The sequence below is a fragment of the Pezoporus flaviventris genome, unplaced genomic scaffold (genome assembly GCF_033815535.1).
Source record: "Pezoporus flaviventris isolate CSIRO_AGI_PZ_B2104156 unplaced genomic scaffold, CSIRO_AGI_Pfla_v1 ptg000054l, whole genome shotgun sequence".
Taxonomy (NCBI): Eukaryota; Metazoa; Chordata; class Aves; order Psittaciformes; family Psittacidae; genus Pezoporus; species Pezoporus flaviventris.
The window spans coordinates 1,531,441-1,551,857 of NW_026892602.1; the positions used below are offsets into that span (position 1 = coordinate 1,531,441).

At 40.9% G+C, this 20,417-nt stretch overlaps 1 protein-coding gene across 2 annotated transcripts in view; it reads left to right on the forward strand.

Moving 5' to 3' along the window:
• Positions 1–1,092: 1,092 nt before the first annotated feature.
• The window catches only part of PHAF1 (phagosome assembly factor 1), a 34,266-nt gene continuing 14,941 nt past the window's right edge, over positions 1,093–20,417 (forward strand). The window contains exons 1-7 of one of the 2 annotated variants that reach the window (XM_061468944.1): positions 1,093–1,181; positions 1,538–1,665; positions 6,376–6,458; positions 10,214–10,297; positions 13,021–13,064; positions 13,391–13,470; positions 17,854–17,948. In XM_061468944.1, the coding sequence (XP_061324928.1) occupies positions 1,602–1,665; positions 6,376–6,458; positions 10,214–10,297; positions 13,021–13,064; positions 13,391–13,470; positions 17,854–17,948 (450 nt within the window). In that variant the 5' untranslated portion in view covers positions 1,093–1,181; positions 1,538–1,601. Of the gene's footprint in view, positions 1,182–1,345; positions 1,666–6,375; positions 6,459–10,213; positions 10,298–13,020; positions 13,065–13,390; positions 13,471–17,853; positions 17,949–20,417 lie in introns of those variants that run through there. The other variant, XR_009746143.1, reaches the window with a different exon arrangement.

The following is a 20,417-nucleotide window of genomic DNA, read 5'->3' on the forward strand; positions in this document are numbered from 1 at the left end:
AAATATCAGAAGTCCACAGTTCTGTGCTAAGTTGCATGAAGAGTTTTCCTAACTGGTGTTTTCTGTCATGCCGCAGCATATTCCATGGGATGGATATTCTGTGTGATGGTCCTGGCCTGCTGCAGACCTCCACTGGGATGTGGTGGGCACGTGGGATGGGGCCAAGACAGGACCGAGCATCACCACCCCAAGGGATGCAGCAGAGGAGGGGGGACAGCAGATGAATATCACCCAAGGAAAGGTTTTTCTTCTACCACATTTAAATAAACATGGAAAAAAAAAGGTCTCTCCCCCACTCAACCTGCCAGCAGAAAGAATTACAGCTACTTCCAGACCCTCTGGATCCTCTTCACTTTCCAGCCCTTCTCCAGTGGACCGCTGACTTCTGAAGGCAAGTCTTGCTTTTTCTCATTTACTTTTAATTCTCATATTGGGCAGTGCTTGGCCTGGTACCATTCACTGCGGATCAAGTTTCCGCTATGAAATGGGTGATGGTCTGATGCGGGGTGTCCAAAGTGGTGTCAGTAACTTGGTGTCTTGGGAGAGCTTCGTTACCCTTGTTAGCTGTGCAGATGCTGCCTGCTTGCACATGGGGTCTTCTGGGTCTGAATAAAGCAGGTTCATGTGTGGTGACCACTGCCGCAGGGGAAACATGGGTTTCCCTAGGGATAAGGCACTGGGATGGCAGTACCCCTGTTTTCTCAAATAACATTGCAAACCCAATGACCTCCTTATGACTTTCTTCCTCACTGAGTCATTCCTGAGCTTGTTCCGGTAACTTTGCTCATGCCACTGACTAATTTCTCCTTAACTCTTTTTTCTCCACCCTGGCCTTTCAACAATGCAGCTGGGTTGGTTTGGGTTTGGTTTGTTTTTTTTTCTTTTAATCCCGAGTTTACCGTGGCGGGCTGCGGCATGATGTAATTAGGGCTGGTGCTGTAGGTCTGGTGACAAGGGCGGGGGGTGGCAGCGGGGCTGCATCTACCACTCTCAAAACAGCCCTAAGTCTCCCGGGGTGGGACTCGAACCGCAGATACCTCCTTCCCCAAGCTGACACGTTCCCCCCTGAACCACGGCTGGTGGGCGGAGCGTACCCTCCCTTGGTCACGCCCTCTCCCCGCCCCACGAGCGGGCTCGCCTGACGACAGCTGCAAAGCAGATTTTCAGCAGTCGCAAGTGAGGTGAGTTGCGGCCCCGCAGTGCGGGGTGGGGGGCTGTACCCCGCACTCCCCTCGGCCGGGCAGGGAGAGCAGCGGTTCCCTTCCCCTGAGGGGCGGGCGGGCGGCAGCGGCTCCTTCACCCGGGGGTGCGGGTTAGGGGGCGGTGTCGGCGGCGGCTGCCCGCGCTTGGTGCCCTGCCCGAACGGGGCCGTGAAGCGGTGGAGGTGGAGGGGAGGGCTGGTTGCTCTGGCAGCCGTGCCCGCGCTCCCCCTTCTGCTGGGGGGGGCTTCGCTGTATGCTCAGCGCTGTCCTCCGGGTTTCTGTCGGGGTCGGGGCACAGGCTGCCATTAGAGCTTCCTTCCGTCCCGCTTCCTCAGAGGTCCGGTACCGCGACCGGGTGACCTGCCGTGCCAGCCCGCGGCCTCCGCGCTACCTGAGCCAATGCTAGATCTGGAGGTGGTGCCCGAGCGGTCTCTGGGGAACGAGCAATGGGAATTCACCTTGGGTAAGTGAGTGCCCCCTCGTCCCCTGGGCATGAGCGGGTGTTTCGGGTCCCCTCATGACCTGTGAGGTTTCTCCCAGCGCTGTCAGGGAGTTGCGAGAGTGAAAGGGAGAGGGAGACTTAAAGCTCTCCTTTTTCCGTCACTAAAAATACTAATTTATAAGCTTTATGCGTCTCATCCTCAGTTTTTGCAGTGTGTTGTGCTTTGTTTGTCAGCATGCGTGCCTTCTTTGTTTTCTTCTTTGTTTACCTTGTGTTGCCTTGCTATCTTGGACTACCAATTTTTTAAATGATTGCTACAGGAGGAGGCATGTGTGTACTGACTGTCAGCTGAGTATGTCAGGTGATACCTGGCATCTTCAGCTCTGCTAATGCGTAACATAAACACTGTGCTTTTTCTGTACAAACCCTTCATAAATGAGTCGCATTTCACAACTTCTTTGTGTCGTCGCTGAATTGCGACATTACAGCGGGTAAAGTAAACTTTCGAGAGCTTTTCTCCGGGTTAGATAACCAGTATTTCTTCCCACCAATAGGCCAATAATTTGTGCTTTTTGTGGCTAGGATTGGTCCTTCCCTACCAGTTAGTACTTTGTTTACTGTGATGAGAAAGAATTTTTCCCCAGCTGTTGGAAATCTAGCTGATGCTCAGCCCATAGCACTTCAATATTCAGTTGAAACTCAGTGTGGATTCTTCAGATGACCTGTGTTTTTAAGCTGATACTGGTAGCCCTTAGCAGTCTAGAAAATACTGTAGCTATCACGTTTTCAGAGTAATTGATAGAGATACCAGTGTTGGTATCTTAGTTTTACATCTTTGCTGTTTCTTTGTCTGGAGCAAAGTTAATGGTAGTAGTAGTTTGGCTAATGCAAATGGGGCTCTGCATGGCAGTGGCCTGTATCTGCCAGAACTTGACTTATGCTGCTGCTGCTGTTGTCACCTGTGACGGCAAGGGGGACATACTGTTCAGTAAAAACACTGTTACACTGCTGCCACAAGCTTGGGTCACACCGAAGGAGAGGTGATGTGACCAGGAGTTGTTTATGCGAAAGCCATCAGACACAAAGGGCTGTTTATGCTGTACAGAGTCAAGTACAACTCGATGGTTTCAGGCAGCATTAGAAGTGCTTTTGGAGACTAATTATAGTACTTCAGGTCCCACCCTTTGAACTATCGGTTGTCTCCTGACATGTTACTCTGCTCTTTCAGCTCTGTGAGACCTTCCGTGATCCTTTAGTGCCTCTGTTACCTGAAAAGAACTGCAAGCAGAAAGTATATACCCTGACAATCTTCATAATACCATCTTCCCCCCATTCTTCTTATAAAAACCAAAAAAGGGAAGAGAGAAAACGATCTTGGTTTTTCCAGGAACCGCTAAAGAGCCTGTTAATGCAGTCTCACGGTTAAAATTATACACTGTGTCTTTGTCCATGTACACACACAGACACATGCATAGATGCGAGAGGGAGGAAACTCGGCTGTAATTCTTGGAGTAAACATAGCCACCATGTGATGTGTCTAATATATAATTAGCATGACCTGCTGGTACAGAGCAGGAGGCTGACTAGGTATTAAGATACCTAACTTTGTCCTGTGATGTATGCAAATTGTCCCTGCTGATAAAGCTGGTTGAACTGTGTTGGTGGTAACAAGTCTGGAAGTGCTGGTGTAAATGGGGCTGTGGCTGCCAGTGGTATTCCACTCATGATTTGTTTAGGTCTGCTCTTAGCAGAACTACTGGCAGTGTTCCTGAACTGCTGCTGACTCTGGCTTCCAGTATTGTGTCCCCAATGGAGATGACTGAGGGGAAATGCCAGGAAAATTTTTTACATGAGTTTTTGGATTCTGTTTTTGGCTCTGGTGTTGACTCACTATGTGACCAGAGCATAAAAAATTCAAGCAAGGCTAAGTTTTGTGTTCAATTAGATACCTGTGTCACTGCACCTCTCAGGCTACATTCCTACTGTTTTAAACGAGAACAATTAAATACTTGTTCTGTAGTGCCTATAGCTGTATTATTAGTGTTCAAGATGTATGATTTCTAAAGCATACTTGCATTTTTCTTGCTTTTTATACTTTCTTCTCCTACTAAGTTTCACTTCTTTTTATTTAATGCATTATGACTCATCTTCTCTTTTAATCTTTATTCATTCCTCTACCTCTGTCCCCTTTAAGACATAGCCTTACTATAGGCTAACACTTTGAGCCCTGTTATTCATGACCAGTTCGTGTGAGAGAAATGTCTTGTGCTGCTTGTATTGCTCCAGCTTTTAGCAAAGGGGAAAGTCTCCTATGAGAGAGTCCTAGCACTGATCTTTGTGGGGGTTATTTGCCGTGGCTCAGTTTGGTTGACTGTCTGATGTGCTGGATACTGTTTGTTACTCTGTTCCCCCTGCCTGGTAAGCAGGGGAAAAAGAATTCTTTGTTTTCCTTCTTGACTGCAAAGGCTCATGAATGTTGAGGAAAAGGGGGTGTTGTGTGTGTGTGTGTGTGTGCGTGAGAAGGGTAGAGAAAAATAACCCAGTTTCTTTGCTCTTCCTTTGGCTCTCTGCTGATGGAGGCAAAGGGAGGATACTGGCTCCTCCACATTCATTTTAGGTTCTGCAAACTGTTCTTGGAGAACTTAAGCTCCTCATTGCAGCTTTGCTGAGCAGCTGCGTGACAAAATCGCTCGTTTCTCAGTCATTGAACACTGAACAAAATCAGTCCATGTCCATTTGCTTGCAGCTTGAGAAAGCTCTGAGTAAGAGAGTCACATGAGCCATCTGTTTGCACACTTACCAACCCAAGACTGCATCAGTTTACATCGGACTGCAGGCTAGACTTCATGATTGTGTGCACTTTTTTTAACCACATGCTTTTTTACTGAAACATTACCTGCTTCTGACACTGGGTCATTTGCTGGCTTTGCTTGAACTTTTACCACTTGTTTGTTTTTTAAAAGAGCTCATGGTCCTACAAGTCTCCAAGATGCCCTGACTTTGAAAATTATTTTCATCCTTCTAAATAATCTTTACTTTAATCATAGCTTTTACTAGATTAAGAAATGTGAAATTTTCACAACAGCATCTTTGATCTTAGCTTCCTGTTGTTATGTTCCTGTTCCATTTTGAAAATATCTAATACATAATAGCTGTCTCTTTAAAATTCAGCTGCTTAGGTTACAAGGCAACTGCTATTTCTTAGGTAATAGGAAACAGTGCTGCTTTATTGAGTGGCTCTGTGCATTTTAATTTTGTTACTGTTATTAAGCTAAAAGCTGTTCTTTTTGATATTATATAATCTTCTGGTGTATAATTTCTAGCTGAAAAAAAAAAAGTTTTTCCAGGCTACTGTGAAAAACAATCTCACAGAAACAGTTGTATATCATATTTACAAATTTAATTAGTCTACGCTTATCTATAAGCCTGTTCTGCTAAAACTTGATTTCATAACTGCAGAAAAGCTGCAAGGGTTTGACAGGCTTGTTAGTTTGGAGTGACAGTGAAAATATTGTATTCTTTTAGTGTTGTGCTAGTATTGCATTAAAGCAGTGCCTGTGATGAGAATAGGGGTGTGTATGTGATATATGGAGAGAGATAGGGCATTTTTTCACTTCAGTACTGTCGATAATGTCTAAAAGGTGCTTTGGAACATGATGTACAGTCTGAGTGTGAGAGGTGTAGCTGGTAACTAAAAATTTGAAGGCCTGAAGTTACCTCAAGAAAAGTGTAAGTCCCACAGTAAAGTTTTCCTAATCAAGGCAACTTTCCTGACGTTTAAAAACTAGAAATAAAGAAGAACAAAGCAAGGAATGTAAATGTCAGATAACTAAATTGACTTGCAGCAGTTAGTAGGAAATAAAACTTCACAATTATGAGCTCGTAACCTCTCTTTATAAAGTCTTGTTTTGAATCTGGGGACACTCATGTTGCGTTTGGAAAGGCAACAAAGGATTTAAGTGTGATAAAGGATGAGATGGTCTGGAGCTATTCCTCCTGCAGAATCAGCTGTTTCATTCCACTTTCAAAAATTTATAGCTGTAAAGATAAGAGACACACTGAGGAAAAAAAAAAAACACAAGGAGCCCTTGAAATGGTGTTAGAAAGTGAATGGCTATTAAGCCTATTACTTCAACTGAACCAAATTGTTTAGTAAACTGAGTAAATAAAAGTTCCCTCCTTGAGACAAATGTAGCTGCACTAGCAGCTAATGTGGCCTGTTAAGTCGAAGGGGAATCATTGCTCTGCTTCTGTGTTTTTGTATGTGCTGTAGGACTACTCAGTACTTTATCAAGCTTAGTAGAGGGTGTGCCATAAAATGTGGTCTGGGAACCTATTGAACATGTAACAGAATGCTCTAGTTAGCTCTAGTGCGGTTTTGGAATAGGTTATTTTATCAGTAACTGGATTGTTGACCCCCAAAAGTAGAAAATTTCATGCATGGGTTATAGAAAGATCTGTGCTTTTTCTATCTAAACTTTGCTGTTTGATTTTGTTGCTAGAGATACTTTTATATATGCCTAACAAACTGGTAGATAAATGACAATTCTGTTTCAGAAAAACATCTGTGCTGATACCGAGAGTCAAGTAAACTTGTTTTTTGATTGCATACCTTTCTGTTGTAATGTCCTGTTTGCTGATGGTGGCTGTTACCTCATCTGTAACCTTTCTGTTAAAAAGCACTGTTAACTGGTCTTGGAACTGAAGAAATCCAACTGTTTGTATTCACAGGAATGCCATTGGCTCAGGCCGTAGCAATCCTTCAGAAACACTGTCGCATTATCAAAAACGTCCAGGTTCTCTACAGTGAGCAGGTGAGTAGTGCGTTCTGGCTAGGTCATTCACCTCCTTGTATTGCAGAATTAAGGCATAAGGGTGTATGATGATATGGTGTCATGCTAACATACTTGTATGAATTGTGGAGCTATATGAAATTGAATTACCCAATTATTGCCACCACATCAGATTTGTAGCTTTTAGAAGTTTCATGTCAAGCGTAATAATCCTCAGCACAGTGCAGTGATTTAGCAGGTACCGTTTTTGTATATACAGTGGTGGGGTAGTATTGTTTTTCATTCAAGAAGGGAAATGTTCTGTAATTAGCTGGATAATTTAATTCTAGTCTTTTTATATTATCTTTGTCAAGCATTGCAGTATTTTTGAAGTACTGAATCTGTCACTACTTTACACTTTTGGTTCAGTGGTGATGAATCCCCTGAAAAGGCTTCCATACTTTGGATGTGCAGAAGGTGGATGCAGTAATTTCAACCAGCTATAGATGTTTTGATCTTTCTTCGTAACTAGCATTAAGTTTCTAGTGCATTTTACTTCCAGCAAAAAGGGGCTAGAAGTGAAACCGTTTTGCTAGGTCAAATAAAATTAAGGAAGTGGAAGGGAAGAGGAGATGGGGCAAAGGAGGATTGTGACTCTTCAGATGTGTGTTATGTGAAATGCATATTAATCAGAAGATGGTATTCATGTGTCATAGATTATATATCTTTACATCAGGAAAAAAGCGAAGTGCTAGAATGTAAGCTTGTATCAAAATACTGATTGAGGCAATAAATGCTGAGTGGCTAAGGAGCAAGCTAGACTCTGGTATTTAATGCTGGATACATAGTTGACATAATTGAATTATCCTTTTTTATTTCTTATTATGTAGATTTATGGGGTTTATTATGACTGAATTGCAAACTGAAAACCTCCCTCCTTGTACTTAATGCATGGGAGCATCTGTCTGGCAGCAAATGCATTCCTTGGTATTTGTATGCTTTGGGGTTTTTCTTATCATGGTACATTCCAGAATTATTTCTTGGTTGGTTTAGATAAATGATGAGATTCCTGATCCTCTCAGGTGTGTAGAATCACAGAAGGATTAGTGGTCCAGTGCTTAGAGAGCAAGGTATACCACTGAATGGCTTTTTAAGCCACTTGGAAAGCTACCTTGTGCTTGACCATGTACACTGCGTTTTTATTCTGTTTCGGAGGTGTTAGAGGTTTTCTTCCCAGACTGTAACATCTGCATAATCCAGCAAAAATAGTAGTTCTCAGCTTTGTGGAATAGTTGTGCTGATGATATCCCCCCCCCCCATATGTTATTCCAGTTCAGTTTGTGATACTGGTGAAATTTTTTTCCATGTACCACTCTGGGCCTGCAGTTGACTGGCTGGCTATATCCTCACCTGCATACAGAGCATCATGCACCTCATTAGCAGCCAAGCACAAAAAGCTGCTGCTGCAGATCCTAGAAGATTAAAAAACTTTGGCATGCACAGCTTTTATGTAGCTAAATTAATATCTGAGCAGCTTCCATGTCTTTCCTATTTGCATTCTAAAAGAATGCCTTTGAGTGTAGTGATCTAATGTTATTTAATGTTGTTGCATGTAAAGCACAGAATTTCTGATCCTGGAACTCCAGCAGCAAGTACTCCCTTTCAAAATTTCATATGACAATTAAATGCAATTAGATTTGCCTACGGCCCTCTTTTAAACTTCACATAAATGGGATGCCCAAACTGTGCCAAAAAAAATTGATGAACCCTTTTCTGTGACTGAAGAATTTCAGCTCCTTTTTGGTTTGTTTAGGGATACTTAATTGCCTTTGTATGTTTTCTTAAGCCTCTTCCTCAGGATTTGTGTTGATGGGGTTGTTCAGGGATAACAGTTTTTCCTGCAGCTTTGTGTAGATTAGCAGCATAACCATATATCTGTGTTTCTTCCTTCAGGAAGGACTCTCCTGTTGCTTCCTGGCATCATCTTTCATACTTGAGGTTCTGTTTTGTGTATTAAGTCACACGAACGAAATTTGTGCCCTTGAAAATCTTTTTCTGTTAGAAAATATGGCAGGAGAGAACAGAAGTGATTTGCTCTACCAATTACAAAGCTCTTCCTCAGATGTTGTTTTTTGTTTGTTTTTTTTTCCCCACCCACTCAAAAATACTTGTAATGCCCTCATTAATTTTAGAATAACACTAAGACGATTCTGCTTAGAACCCAGTGAAATGCAAAGCATATCCCATATCAGAAAAACTCTGTTGGTATATTTAAATGCCATATGACACATGGAGGTTTTGCTCTATCTGTAGCCTTTCTAAATTAGATTTACAAGGGATTTACAAAAAGACCATCAGGATCAATATTAGACCTTTATATCACAGGATCATGGCTATATTGCAATGCTGCTTCAATTCCACACAGTATAATGGTGGGTTTGCAGCAGTAGTGAAGCGTTGATGCCTCTGTGCAAGGGACTGAGAAGATTTCATTTAGAAGACAGCTTATACACCAAGTCTCTGGTGTTCCAAGAAAGATGAGTTTGAACTGAACCTGCTTCAGGAAAAACTACTGGGGTGACCAGGGGGAATAGGAAATCTGCATCACAGGGCGTTGAAAGCCCATGGCTTGTTTGGAACCAGCAGTGTGAAGTCTAGGATCTGATTACTTCAATACATGGCTTTGGAAGGGGTGGGGAGTACATGTGAGAATGCGTAAGAAGTATTCAGGCTACAATACAGCAGTCACATGAGAATAAAGAGGTGAGAGAATGTAGGATGAAAATTAGACTTCTGACAACCAAAACACAGACCTTCTGCCAGTAGAGCAAAGGGGAGAGTACAGTTTTTAAGACGACTTACCTTTAATTCATCAAAAGGGCTGCATGGTGTGTCTGCCTGCATTAGAAGCCTGTATATGTCCCAGATGTCCCATTCACATTCTGTCTTTTGCTAGGTAACTGCTAGGTGTGATTCCTTTTTCTTTTTTCTTTTTTCTTTTTTTTTTTTTTTTTAATCCTCTGAGGGGAGAGTTGTGGAGGGTAGAGCTTTCTGAAGGAAATGTGTTTTAAATGGCACATGATCAAATAGCTGAATTAGGGCCAACTCTCTGTGTACAGGTGGATTGTACTGGTACAGGAGTGAGCAGCTTCCACAGTGTTGCAGCAGACTGAGATGTTGAAGAGCCTATAGAGACGCCAGTGAAACTGGTAGAATGTCTTATATTGAATCCAGCAGACTGCAAATTGAGCCTTTAGTTGTTATGATTCACAGTAACTAAGCAAACCTAAATTCCCAGCAGAAGAGTCTGAAGGCTTCCTTTTGAAAAAGGCTGTGACAGTATTTCGGTTGTGAAGTGGAAAGCTCTCTCACCATCCTTTTGTCAAGTGTATGTTTGGTTCTGCTGTGAGACTTGGTGAGATGGGCTGTTATTTTTGTGTGCCCAGAACGTGACTGTCCCTGCATGATGTCTCTGATGCTAAGCTTTCAATGCTGATTTTCAAGTTGGGTTTGGTGTTGTTCCCCATACCTCCAGTTAAAATGATGGACAGCCACCCTTTTGGGAGTTTGTATATCTTATGCAGGCACTTTGTTTTCTTTTTGTAAGGGAGCTGAGGGGGTGAGAGTTTTGGCTAAATATATTTTTGTTGTGCTCATTCATTGAGCAGTGGTTGTTCTCAGAGGATGTTTTATTTTTTTCAAAGTAACCAGTTCATACACCTACAATGATACATATCTTAACAAAGGAGCCTTGAAATTATAAAGCCTAACAGCTTTTTTTTTCATATGTTTTACAGTCACCTCTTAGCCATGACCTCATCCTTAACCTGACTCAGGATGGAATCAAACTGCTGTTTGACGCTTTCAATCAGAGACTTAAGGTAACAAAATACCCTTCCTGCAAACCAAGCAATGCAAACCAAAACCCTAGGATATGTTGATGCTTAACAAAGTATCGGTGTGTGGTTCTTTAGGCATTTAATTTGCTGTATATAGTGCTGTCTTGTGTTAATGAACTGCATTTTGTCAGTTTGGAGGTTAAATCTTTGTTTATAGAATTAAGATGCTTTACATTGTACTGGGGACTGTAAGTATGCCATAGTATAATGGTCCAGTGTGGTCTCATTTGTACATCTTGTCTGAAGGTGTAGCAGAAGCTACTTCCTCCTATTCTTAGTGTTCAGTTGAGTTAGGTTCACAGAGTACTCCTGTGGCTGCAAGTATATGCTTTCTTCCAGAAAGCCACATTCAGGCTTGTGAGCAGCTGCCTACTGCTCTGACTTTGGTTTGTTCTGGATGAGTTTTTGTGATCAAAGTTCTCAGCTCAGCACTTCTGCTTCATAGTATCATAGAGTCATTGGTGTTGGAAAGGACCTTATCATCATCTAGTTCCATGGGCAGGGACACTTCCCAGTAGACAAGGTTGCTCAAGGCCTTGTCCAGCCTGTCTGCTTCTGTGTTTTCAGGTGACCACATTCTGCTTCTCTCTAGGGTGCTTTGTGTAGTTACAATGCAAAATGAGGGGCAGTCTGGTTACTAATCTCCCATGGCATATAAGTTAGTGAGAAGTCTCATGAAAGCGATGTGTTTCATCCATGCAAAATGGGAGACTGTCATTTTGAAAGAATTCCTTAACTGAAACACTGAAAATACCTATATGTAATGTCTTAGTTACTCAGGGTGGTCCCTTAGTAGGACCAGCTGTGCTGAACAGTTGGCACTGTGGTTCTCATTGGTGTACATAAATTACCCTGTGACCAAGGTGTTGATTTGGCTAATGGGCTGAGAGTATCCTGCTCTAACAGCCGTGCTATTTAACATCTAAAAGCAGAAGTGCGGGGTTCAGTGTGATGCTGAAAAATGGAATGCTTACCCTTTGGGTAAGTCTGGAATATGCTACTTGCATCTGTACTTCCAAGCCTTGGAACAGTGCTATGTGGAGCCATTTTCCCCTTACTCATGTCTCCAATAAAACCAGCAGCAAAATGTCAGCCCTGTGCTTTATCCATGCTATCAGCTGAAACGTGAGCTCTTCCTGTGCTTTAAATGTTTCTATAAAATTGTTGAAAAGCAACCCAAATGAGTAGATGTTGGAAGTACTTATTTCTCCATTAATCTGTTTTATATTAACTATAAAAATACACATTTTGAATAACAATTTTCAGTTCAAATTGAGTTCATATGGGGGACAGCTGTGTGCTTTTTTACCAGATTTCAGTTTGGACTTGCCTGATGGTAGTTTCTGTTCATTCAGTCATCCTGTAACAATGGGATTTTTATTTTTGTCAAGGTTAGAAGTGAATTATTCAGATTGCATATGTGAATTTGCAGCTTTTTTTTTGCTTTTTTTTTTTATGTCAGATTGGCTTTATCAGTGTAAGTTACACCTGCTGTACAAAACCTTTCCAAAATATATCTAATTCTTAAGGAAACTGAACTCAAAACTGACATAACACTTCAGGTGCCTGGCTTGCTTACTGATGATTTTCGAAGTGTTGCAATCTTGTAGTGTTTTTTTTTTTAATTTTTATTTTTTCCTACATATGGTAATTTAAACATGGCAAGTTGTTTTATTTAGGGTTACTTGCTGGGTATCTCCCCAAACCAAGACTTCCTTCTTAGCTGGTGGTATTTTTAGGCTTTAAAGTCACATTTGGTAGCAAGCACCCTGGGGAATTCTTTCTATTTTAGTTTCAGCTAGAATATACAGAGCAATAAAAAGTGTTCTACCTTTTCTTTACAGCGGTTACGATGTACTCGACATGTTTTCATTTTCGTGCTGACACAGCAACACATACATAGGGTGGAAGAAGTTTGTATTTAACCACAATTACTTGCCAGAAATGATCTGCCTAAAGCCCAGTTGAGCCTCAAGCTCCAGCAGCAGTCACATAAAAATCATAGGAAATAGATCTCAGACACATGTTTGCAGTAATGTATTCAGAACAAAAAATCAATATTTAATATCTGCAGAGAGTGGAGCTCCTCAGAATATTCAATAGGGCTAAAATACTTAATAAATATCAGAATTAGGTATTATGGCTTGCTCTGATTATTTGTGGGTTGCTCTGCTGATTATCTTCCATAATGCTTGGGGAAATTGCTAGGTACCTGTATATAGTATTGAAATGGAATACTACGTAGTCTTGCCATGCTCATCTTTTCATTCAGAAGGAGCTGGAAAGTTACAACAGCCCAGTCAGGTGTTCTTCAGGGTAGTAAGAGTAACCCAAGGAATGGCCTACTGATTAACATTCATTAGAGGATTTCCTAATTAGCTAACCTTTGCTATTAGCTTCCTTTGAACTTACTTGCAGAAATAAGATGCTGATGCATTAGCGCAAAGATTACTTTGTGCAGGTCAGTGCTGATTTATGCAGGAACTGGAGATCCTGTACTGAACCCACAGTTGTTCTTCATTACTTGTTTCTGTTGCCGAGTCAGTTTTTGGAGTTTAAGGTGTCTCAGTGTGATTTATGCTAGCAGAATTCTGTTAAGGAGGTGATTGAGCAGCACTAACTAGTCTTGCCTTTTGACAGGAATTTGCCTCTGTAATGACTAGCAGATGTGTGAAGTATGGTAATGTTTGTTTCCTGTGTTTCAGGTGATTGAAGTTTATGACTTGACTAAGGTGAAGTTAAAATATTGGTGAGTGATCTAATATTTCCCATGGTTTCTTCTTGATTACAGTGACTGGTTTTTGTAATTTTATTAATCTTGAATTATTTTTTTTAAGTCATTATTGTTAAAAGAACAAAAAACCAAACCCAGGCAAAACCAAGCAAAAAAAAACAGTCAAAAAGGAATGTAGATAATCATCCTTTCTTGAACGTAGCACTTGGTTAAATTACCAGTTTAGTCTTTCCTTCTGTTTCAGAGAACTTCCTCCAATTTAAATGTGGTATAGCCATTAGTAAATGTTTGCAGTATCCATTCAGTATTCTTAAGGCAGATTAATTTTGTTTCTTTTTCAGTGGTGTCCATTTTAACTCTCAGGCAATTGCTCCAACCATAGAACAAATTGATCAGTCATTTGGAGCAACACATCCAGGAGGTAAGCCAAAGTATTTGAGAAACTTGCCTAGATTGACAGGCTTCTTTCTAGGAAGTCTTTCCTGTATGTCTGCCTAGAGAAATGTGTAGAAACTGTTGTCAGATGATCAGAAGTTGTGTTCCAGAATGGTTGTATTCTTATAGCTGGGATACCATGTAATACGTACTGTAAATTTAATTGTGGCTTTCTGGAAGTGCAGTAGTGTGGCAGAGAGTCATTGGCACAGAATGGTGTTCAGGTATCATTAATGATGCGGTTTGAACTGCCAGTACCGGAAAACAGTGAGCTTTGTTGTTGATGCTGCTGTTTTCCTACATTGTTATGCATGGTCAGCTCCAAGTGTCCTTAGGGATTAACTATACCATGAACGTACATTTGCGCTGATCTCTGCTCGGCATCAGCCGGGGCTCAGGCTCCAAGCTTTGAGAATGCGGTTGAACCCCTGCTAAGGCAGGATCAAGTCTGAGCCTGCGTATAGCTGGCTTGTCTTTCCCTGCACCTCCTTCCTGTTACTGGGAGCACTGGGGAGGTGCGAAGCCAGCCCATGTGTAGCATGACCAGAACCAGGTAAGTTTAATTAACCTGGCTGAACCCATTCTGACTCTTTCACAGTTTCTTGGCTGTCCACCAGCTCTGAAGCAGGAAAAAGACTATCTTTAAGCTCCTTGTTTACATATGAAGATGAAAAGTGTATTTCAGGAGTTTGTTAGGTAATGAAAATAGGCTAGTGGTGAAACTTTGAAGAGGATATTTAGAATTACCCTGTTCAGGAACCCTCAAGAATTGGAGCAACAAACTGGCATAACAAGAAAGATTAACTCCATACAGGCAACATGCCCTTTTTAGAGCATTACTTTATATTTTTAGCTTAACCCAGTTCATTTGCAGTACTCAGGCTGATGCCAAATAAACTGGTGTTCTTTGTGATTGATGGTGGCTGCATATCCAGTCTTTATCCCTGTTCTCTGCAGACAATCTCTTGCACATTACAGAATAGGATTTATTAAGTGTGGAGGGTTATGTGGCTGAAGTAATATCATTACATAAAAGCCTGTTGTAGTAGATGAATATCAGATGGAGATAAATGAAGCTTGGACGTTTTCTAGTCATAATATTCCAAGGACCAGATTTGGCATTTTTAAACTTCACTTCAGTCACTTCCTCTTAGTCAGAAACTCTGAGGTCTATAGCTAGATTTGTTATGGAACTAGTCTGTACAAGAAAGTATGTAGTATTTAGAAACGGTGAAAGTGGTCTCGTATCCTTGACAGTTTATAAGCGATGATGGTTTATTTGCAAATATTTAGAGGTTAAGTGCTTGCAAAATTGTGATATCGTGAATGATAAAAAGACCTACTCAGCTGTAAGCATTGCTTATGATAGGAAGAGCATGGTTGATTACCACATAAAATTGTGTATAAGAACTTAAAACATAGATCGGCACCACATGTCCTCATGCTCAGTTTGCCCGATCTTGTGTGCCTGTCATACTCAATTAATGCTTACTGCATTACTGCAGTAATGCTTACTGCATCTGATGGTAGTTTTTTGTAACATCTTTTCATCCAGTGGCATGTAGATATGAAAATATATTAAAATGTTGCCTCTATTATCACGACACTAGTCCATTTGCTTATTCAGTTTTCTCATTGGAAGTTCAGTATCTTCCATTAGCAGCCTACTTAGCAGAAGTAAATGCTCTGTTTTAAGCTGCCTGTCATAGTATGGTACAGTTTGAACTGTATCATGGAATGCAAGTTTTGGTAATTTTTTTTTTTTTCTTTGAGGTTTCTGAAACAGAAAAGGAAGAAAACAGTGGTTTTCAGCATGTGGGAGGGATGATGGCGGTCACATGGAAATTTGAGCTAGGGTGAGGACAGAAAGGTGGGAAACTTTCCTCTTAATGTGACAGAAGTACCAGATGCCAGGTTTCATGGATGAGAGTATGACATAACCACTCCTTTTCTCCTCTGTACTAATACTCCTCCAAAACCCCAATGCAAGCTCTTTAAGTTAAAGTCTTTTGTTGTTTATCTCTATGTTAACCCCCACTAGAACTTCAAACCAAATGTCTTTCACTTGAACCTAAGGTGGTTGCAGCAGAGCTTTCCTGGAACAGGATACAGTGGGAGTTTCAAAATGTATTTCAAAAAGCTAGCAACAATTTTGTGCTGAAACCGACCTTCAATAAGCAGTTTTGGTATGCCTTATCAGTGGTTTTTAAAAAAGTCATCAGGAAAATTGCAACCAGCTTCATTACTTTTCGGCTAATGTTAGTATGAAACATTGTAGTGTCTTTGTCATGGGGGTGATTGAAATATGACCACTTTGGAGGTCAATAGCATCTTCAAAACCAAGATTTGATCCCACATGCACATGATTCTCTGACCTGATCTCCTGTTGGGAGGCATTTGTTCTTGCCAGTGGTTTTGCTGAAATCACATGCTGCTCTGAGTCCTTGTGGTTGTGGCTGTTTGCTGAAGTGCCATTCAGCATAGATGAGGGCTGTGGAATTGAACTAAAGTCATAAGGTAGAAATAAAAAACATCCTTCCCTCCTGCCACAGTGGCTTTGCAAGGATGGAGGGGTCCTGTCTTCTACATCTGTAACTCCAGGAGACTCCAGAGGTTGCCCAGGCTCCCCTGAGGTGCTGGAAAAGTCTTGCTGGTTTTGGTGGCCTGGAAGGCAAACTCTCTCCCTTACCCTCACCCGGAGTGCAGCAGCAAGACAGCAGTCTTTCTGCTTCTATCTGCAGGGTACCTGTGTAGAAAGTCAATAAATTTAAAAAATGAATGAGATAAAAAGGCTTACCTTGTTCAGCCCTGTGGTTGTGACATACGGTCCTGAGGGAGATATGAGAGAACTTCCTAAGGATGAAAACATTCCTTGCCCTTTAAGCCTAAGCATCAACAAACTTTGCAGGGGATGGGAACTGATGTGATTTGTATAATCAGATATCATACTTGGCATGACTAGGGGAAAAACACTTGTCCAGCTGGCTGTGGGCTTTGGAAAAGATGCATCATAATTTATCACATGAGATTTGTGTAATTTTCCTGCTGATCAAAACATTTCCCCCTCCACACAGTTTCCTTTGAGTGACAAGCAAGGAAAATGCTCTTAGGCAGCACATTCTGCAGACAAGACAAATGATTACTTTTGAAAGCTTAATGCTTATTGCTCAACTGTTATTTTCTATCTGGGTGGTCTGGCATTGTCTAGACATCTTGTGACATGTCTCTCAAGTTGAACATTTGAAAGGCACTTTGGGATGGGGGGAAAATATATATTTATATGCATTTTTCTCTCTATGCTATGTTAAATATAAAATTGTGAGGGGGAAAAAGGGAATATTAATTCAATTTCCCGTGGTAAAGTGGAAGAAAGCAGCTCCTCTTGTTGGAGCATTTCCTTATTGTTTTTCAGCCTCTACTGTTTTCAGACTGTTTTGCAAATGAACCAGCTTCTGTGTCTTAAAAGAACATTGCGTTCCCTGCCATGGCTACTGGACACAGGTTGAAGTTTGGGAACATCAATCCCAAAACTGTTCCCAAGCTCCCAGTCTGCTGGGATTGTTTTTAAGCTTTCCACAGTCTCACAAAACAGCATGTCTTGTTAGGCAAGTACTGGCATGACTTCTGTTGCTGTTCGTAGTTGATGTTGTGCAGTTTATTGCAGTAAATCAGGAGGTCTCGTGAAGTGATGACAGCTGGAGGTCTGTGTCTGATTTATTACTGCTCTTTGTAAAAGCTGACCTATTAGCTGCTGTTTCTGGTGGCACTATGCTTAATTACTGCTGTAAATGGTCTCGAACCCGTGTATAGGAAGCGTTTCCTTCTTGTGCCATGTTACTTCAGAACGTGGGTAGCTGAACTGGGCCACAGAGGCAAGAGTCTGCTAGGAAGAGAGGTAGGTGGGTACCTGTGAGCTCCTTCTTAGAAATGTGTTCCTCAGTGGTATGAAATACGAAATGTGTCAGTGCCCTGGACACATTGGTCTAAAAAGACTTTTTGGGTTAATATTGTCCAAGTGTTTCACATAACAGTGAATAGAATTGGTTTGCGCTTCTTGGTGGCTACTTAAATTACTTTAGGAATATTAAGGTGTAATTGATTATGCCAGATTGTATAATTGTATCATTAGGGATAGGCTTGTGCCTACAGGCTTGCCGAGCCAACTCTAATGAATCTAGGGTTTCTCTTATGCCATGTTTCTACTGCAAAAAATTAAAAGCAAAACTATTAATTGTCTTGTGTAATTGTGTTCCTTCTGCATTTTTAGATGTAGTAAGTTCATTGAGGTGGTGAAAGTGCTGTTAGATCTGAACTGGAGAATTCTAAGTTCATTTTGGTAACTCTGTGTTTACTTTCTTTTCCCTTTTAGTGTATAATTCAGCTGAGCAGCTCTTTCACCTCAATTTCAGAGGACTCTCGTTTTCTTTTCAGTTAGACTCCTGGACTGAAACTCCGAAGTACGAGGTCAGCAGTCTTTCTTAGTTAACGGATAGTCTTTTTGCCTCTATAGTACTTGCAAAGAAACACCTGCTACATGTCTCGCCTGCAAGCAGAAGAAACCAGTGATTCGGAAGGAATTTTAACTCCTTAGTTGTGCTCTTATTCTTATGCTCTTATTATGCAGTCATTTTGAAGTTAAAATTTTTCTTCCTTTTAGCAGAAGGCATATGCTTAGAGGGTTTGTTTGCATCATGAACTGGGACTAGCAATTCTCTTGCTGAAAAGAGTCTGCTAAAAATGAGAGTGCTGTCTGTGCAAATGCGTAAATATTAAGCAATCAACTAGAAGGCTGTTCTTTTATCAGATATTTTTAAATCTCATCAAAGTGATTATGTAACTGATCTAGGGTAGAGTTCATAAAATACGTTTTCATCTTAAGTGTCCTTCAGCATGAGTGGTTTTAGAAAGCCAGATGAATGAGCTTTATTTGTAGTGCCTGTTTGCATACTCACCAGATGTTCAAATGAGTTACTTAATAATTGAACATATTGTTGTGTTCTGTGAAATCTTTGGAAATCACTGTCTGTAGTGGAAACAAGATGAGGTTTTGTGATTTCCACCTGTGCTAACAAAAATGAATGTATCACTTTTGTGTGAGGATGGAAAGGCTCTCAGTTGTATTACTTAGTCTTTCGAGTTAAAGTGAACACATGCTGTATGGCATTAAAATAAAAAGGCACGTATAAAGAGCCAAAACAAAATGGGAGAAATCGACCAACATGGTGACATGTTTCATGTTACAGCCTGGTTCTTCAGTAGTTGTGTTTGATATGTGAGAGGGCAGGGAGTAGGTAACCAGCGGAAGTTATTATTTAGCAGTTGTGAAGGTCAGCTGGTTTTCAGAACTTTTGGAAAGTAAATAGAAACCTAATAAGGCAAACAAAGAATGTCCCATCAAAGAGTAGTTGCCTTTCGTAAAGAGTTCCCAAGGCATTTGTAAATAAATAGCTGAGCTGCTAAGAAAGTCAATTGCTATACCAAAGGTGTGGAAAGATCATAAAGTATCTCAGATTGCAAGGTGCCCATAAGGATCATGGAGTCCAACTCTGTGCTTATTGCAGGACTGTCTGAAAACTGAAAGATGTTAAAATAAAACTGCTAGAACCAGTTCTGGCCAGTGCATCTACATGTCTTGTTTTGGTGTATGGCTCAATTATCTGAGAAAATAGGGATAGTTATGGAATGCTTGGTGTGAATAAGCCTTGAGAGGAAAATAGTGTGGTTCTTGGGAATGATACAGTTCTTAAGGAGAAAATACTCCTGCATTTTAAAGTCTTTCATCCAGTTGATCAAATGGGGTTAGTAAAATGTTTGCACAGAGTGAAAGGCAAAATTGTCCCCAGGATTATAAATGGGTAGAAAAAGGATAGCTTAGAAAAGAGTTGCATGAAACAGTCCACAGGGAAAACAGCTATTTGTGAAGCCTTTCAGGGGGGAACAGTAGGAAAGATTGAAGAGTGAAATGAAATTTGAAGATGTCAAGATCTTGCAAGTTCAAATAAGACTGTACAGGAATTCTAAACTCATTAGCAAAGCAGTGTAATCTCTGCTTATGGAAATGAAAAAGCTCTGAAGAAAACTCTGGGCTATTTATGTAGCTGGTAAATTGCAGGTAAGAACATGAAAGCCTGCTCACACTGTCTCTGTTAAGAAATAAGGCTCATGTGGCTCAGGTGCTTCCACAGCTCTAGAGAAGATTTCTCTATTGCTAAGATGTAAGTATGTTAAAATATTATCTTAAGCCTGACCACCTTAGAAAGCTGTGTTTGAGTTTTTCATGCTGTGGGCAAGTTCAGAAAGAGTATTGAAATCGGGGCATGTCTAGGTTTGCAAAGTAGTGCAGATTCCTTTCCAAATACCTAAGGCAGTGCAAATCATTGCTCTGGGTTATTTTTTTTCATTTTCTAAGAATAACATTTTGTGTTTACTTTGTGATGTCCTGCTAAAGTAGAGCAGGATAATAGTTTGAATATTGTGCATCTTGGTTTTGTTCAGTGTGTGACAAAAGTTAGTTTATTTTCTGTCCTGTGCCAGTGAAGTATGTTGACGGTTTTGAAGAAGGTCCTGTCATCTTCAGAGTTGAAGGAAATAAGTTTTTAATATACTAGAAGAATAAATCTGATTTCCTCAGCATGCGTTTGATTTAATGAAAGCACTCAAAATCCCAATCAAAACAGTACACGTAAGAATGTGGTGGTAAGGAGAGCAGAAAATCTATTCAATGAATGAGCCTCTGTTCATCAAATAAAGGCATTTTACAAATCAGCAGAGATGTTAAAAGGCTAAAATTAGTGCAGTGGGAGACAAAAAAGAAGTTTTACCTCTAAGACAGCCAATTTCTGAGAACTTTAATACAGTGTATCAGTGCAAATACCTTTATAGCCAGTGAAGAGAACAAGCAACTTGAATTCGGGCTGCACGCCATGGCGGGTT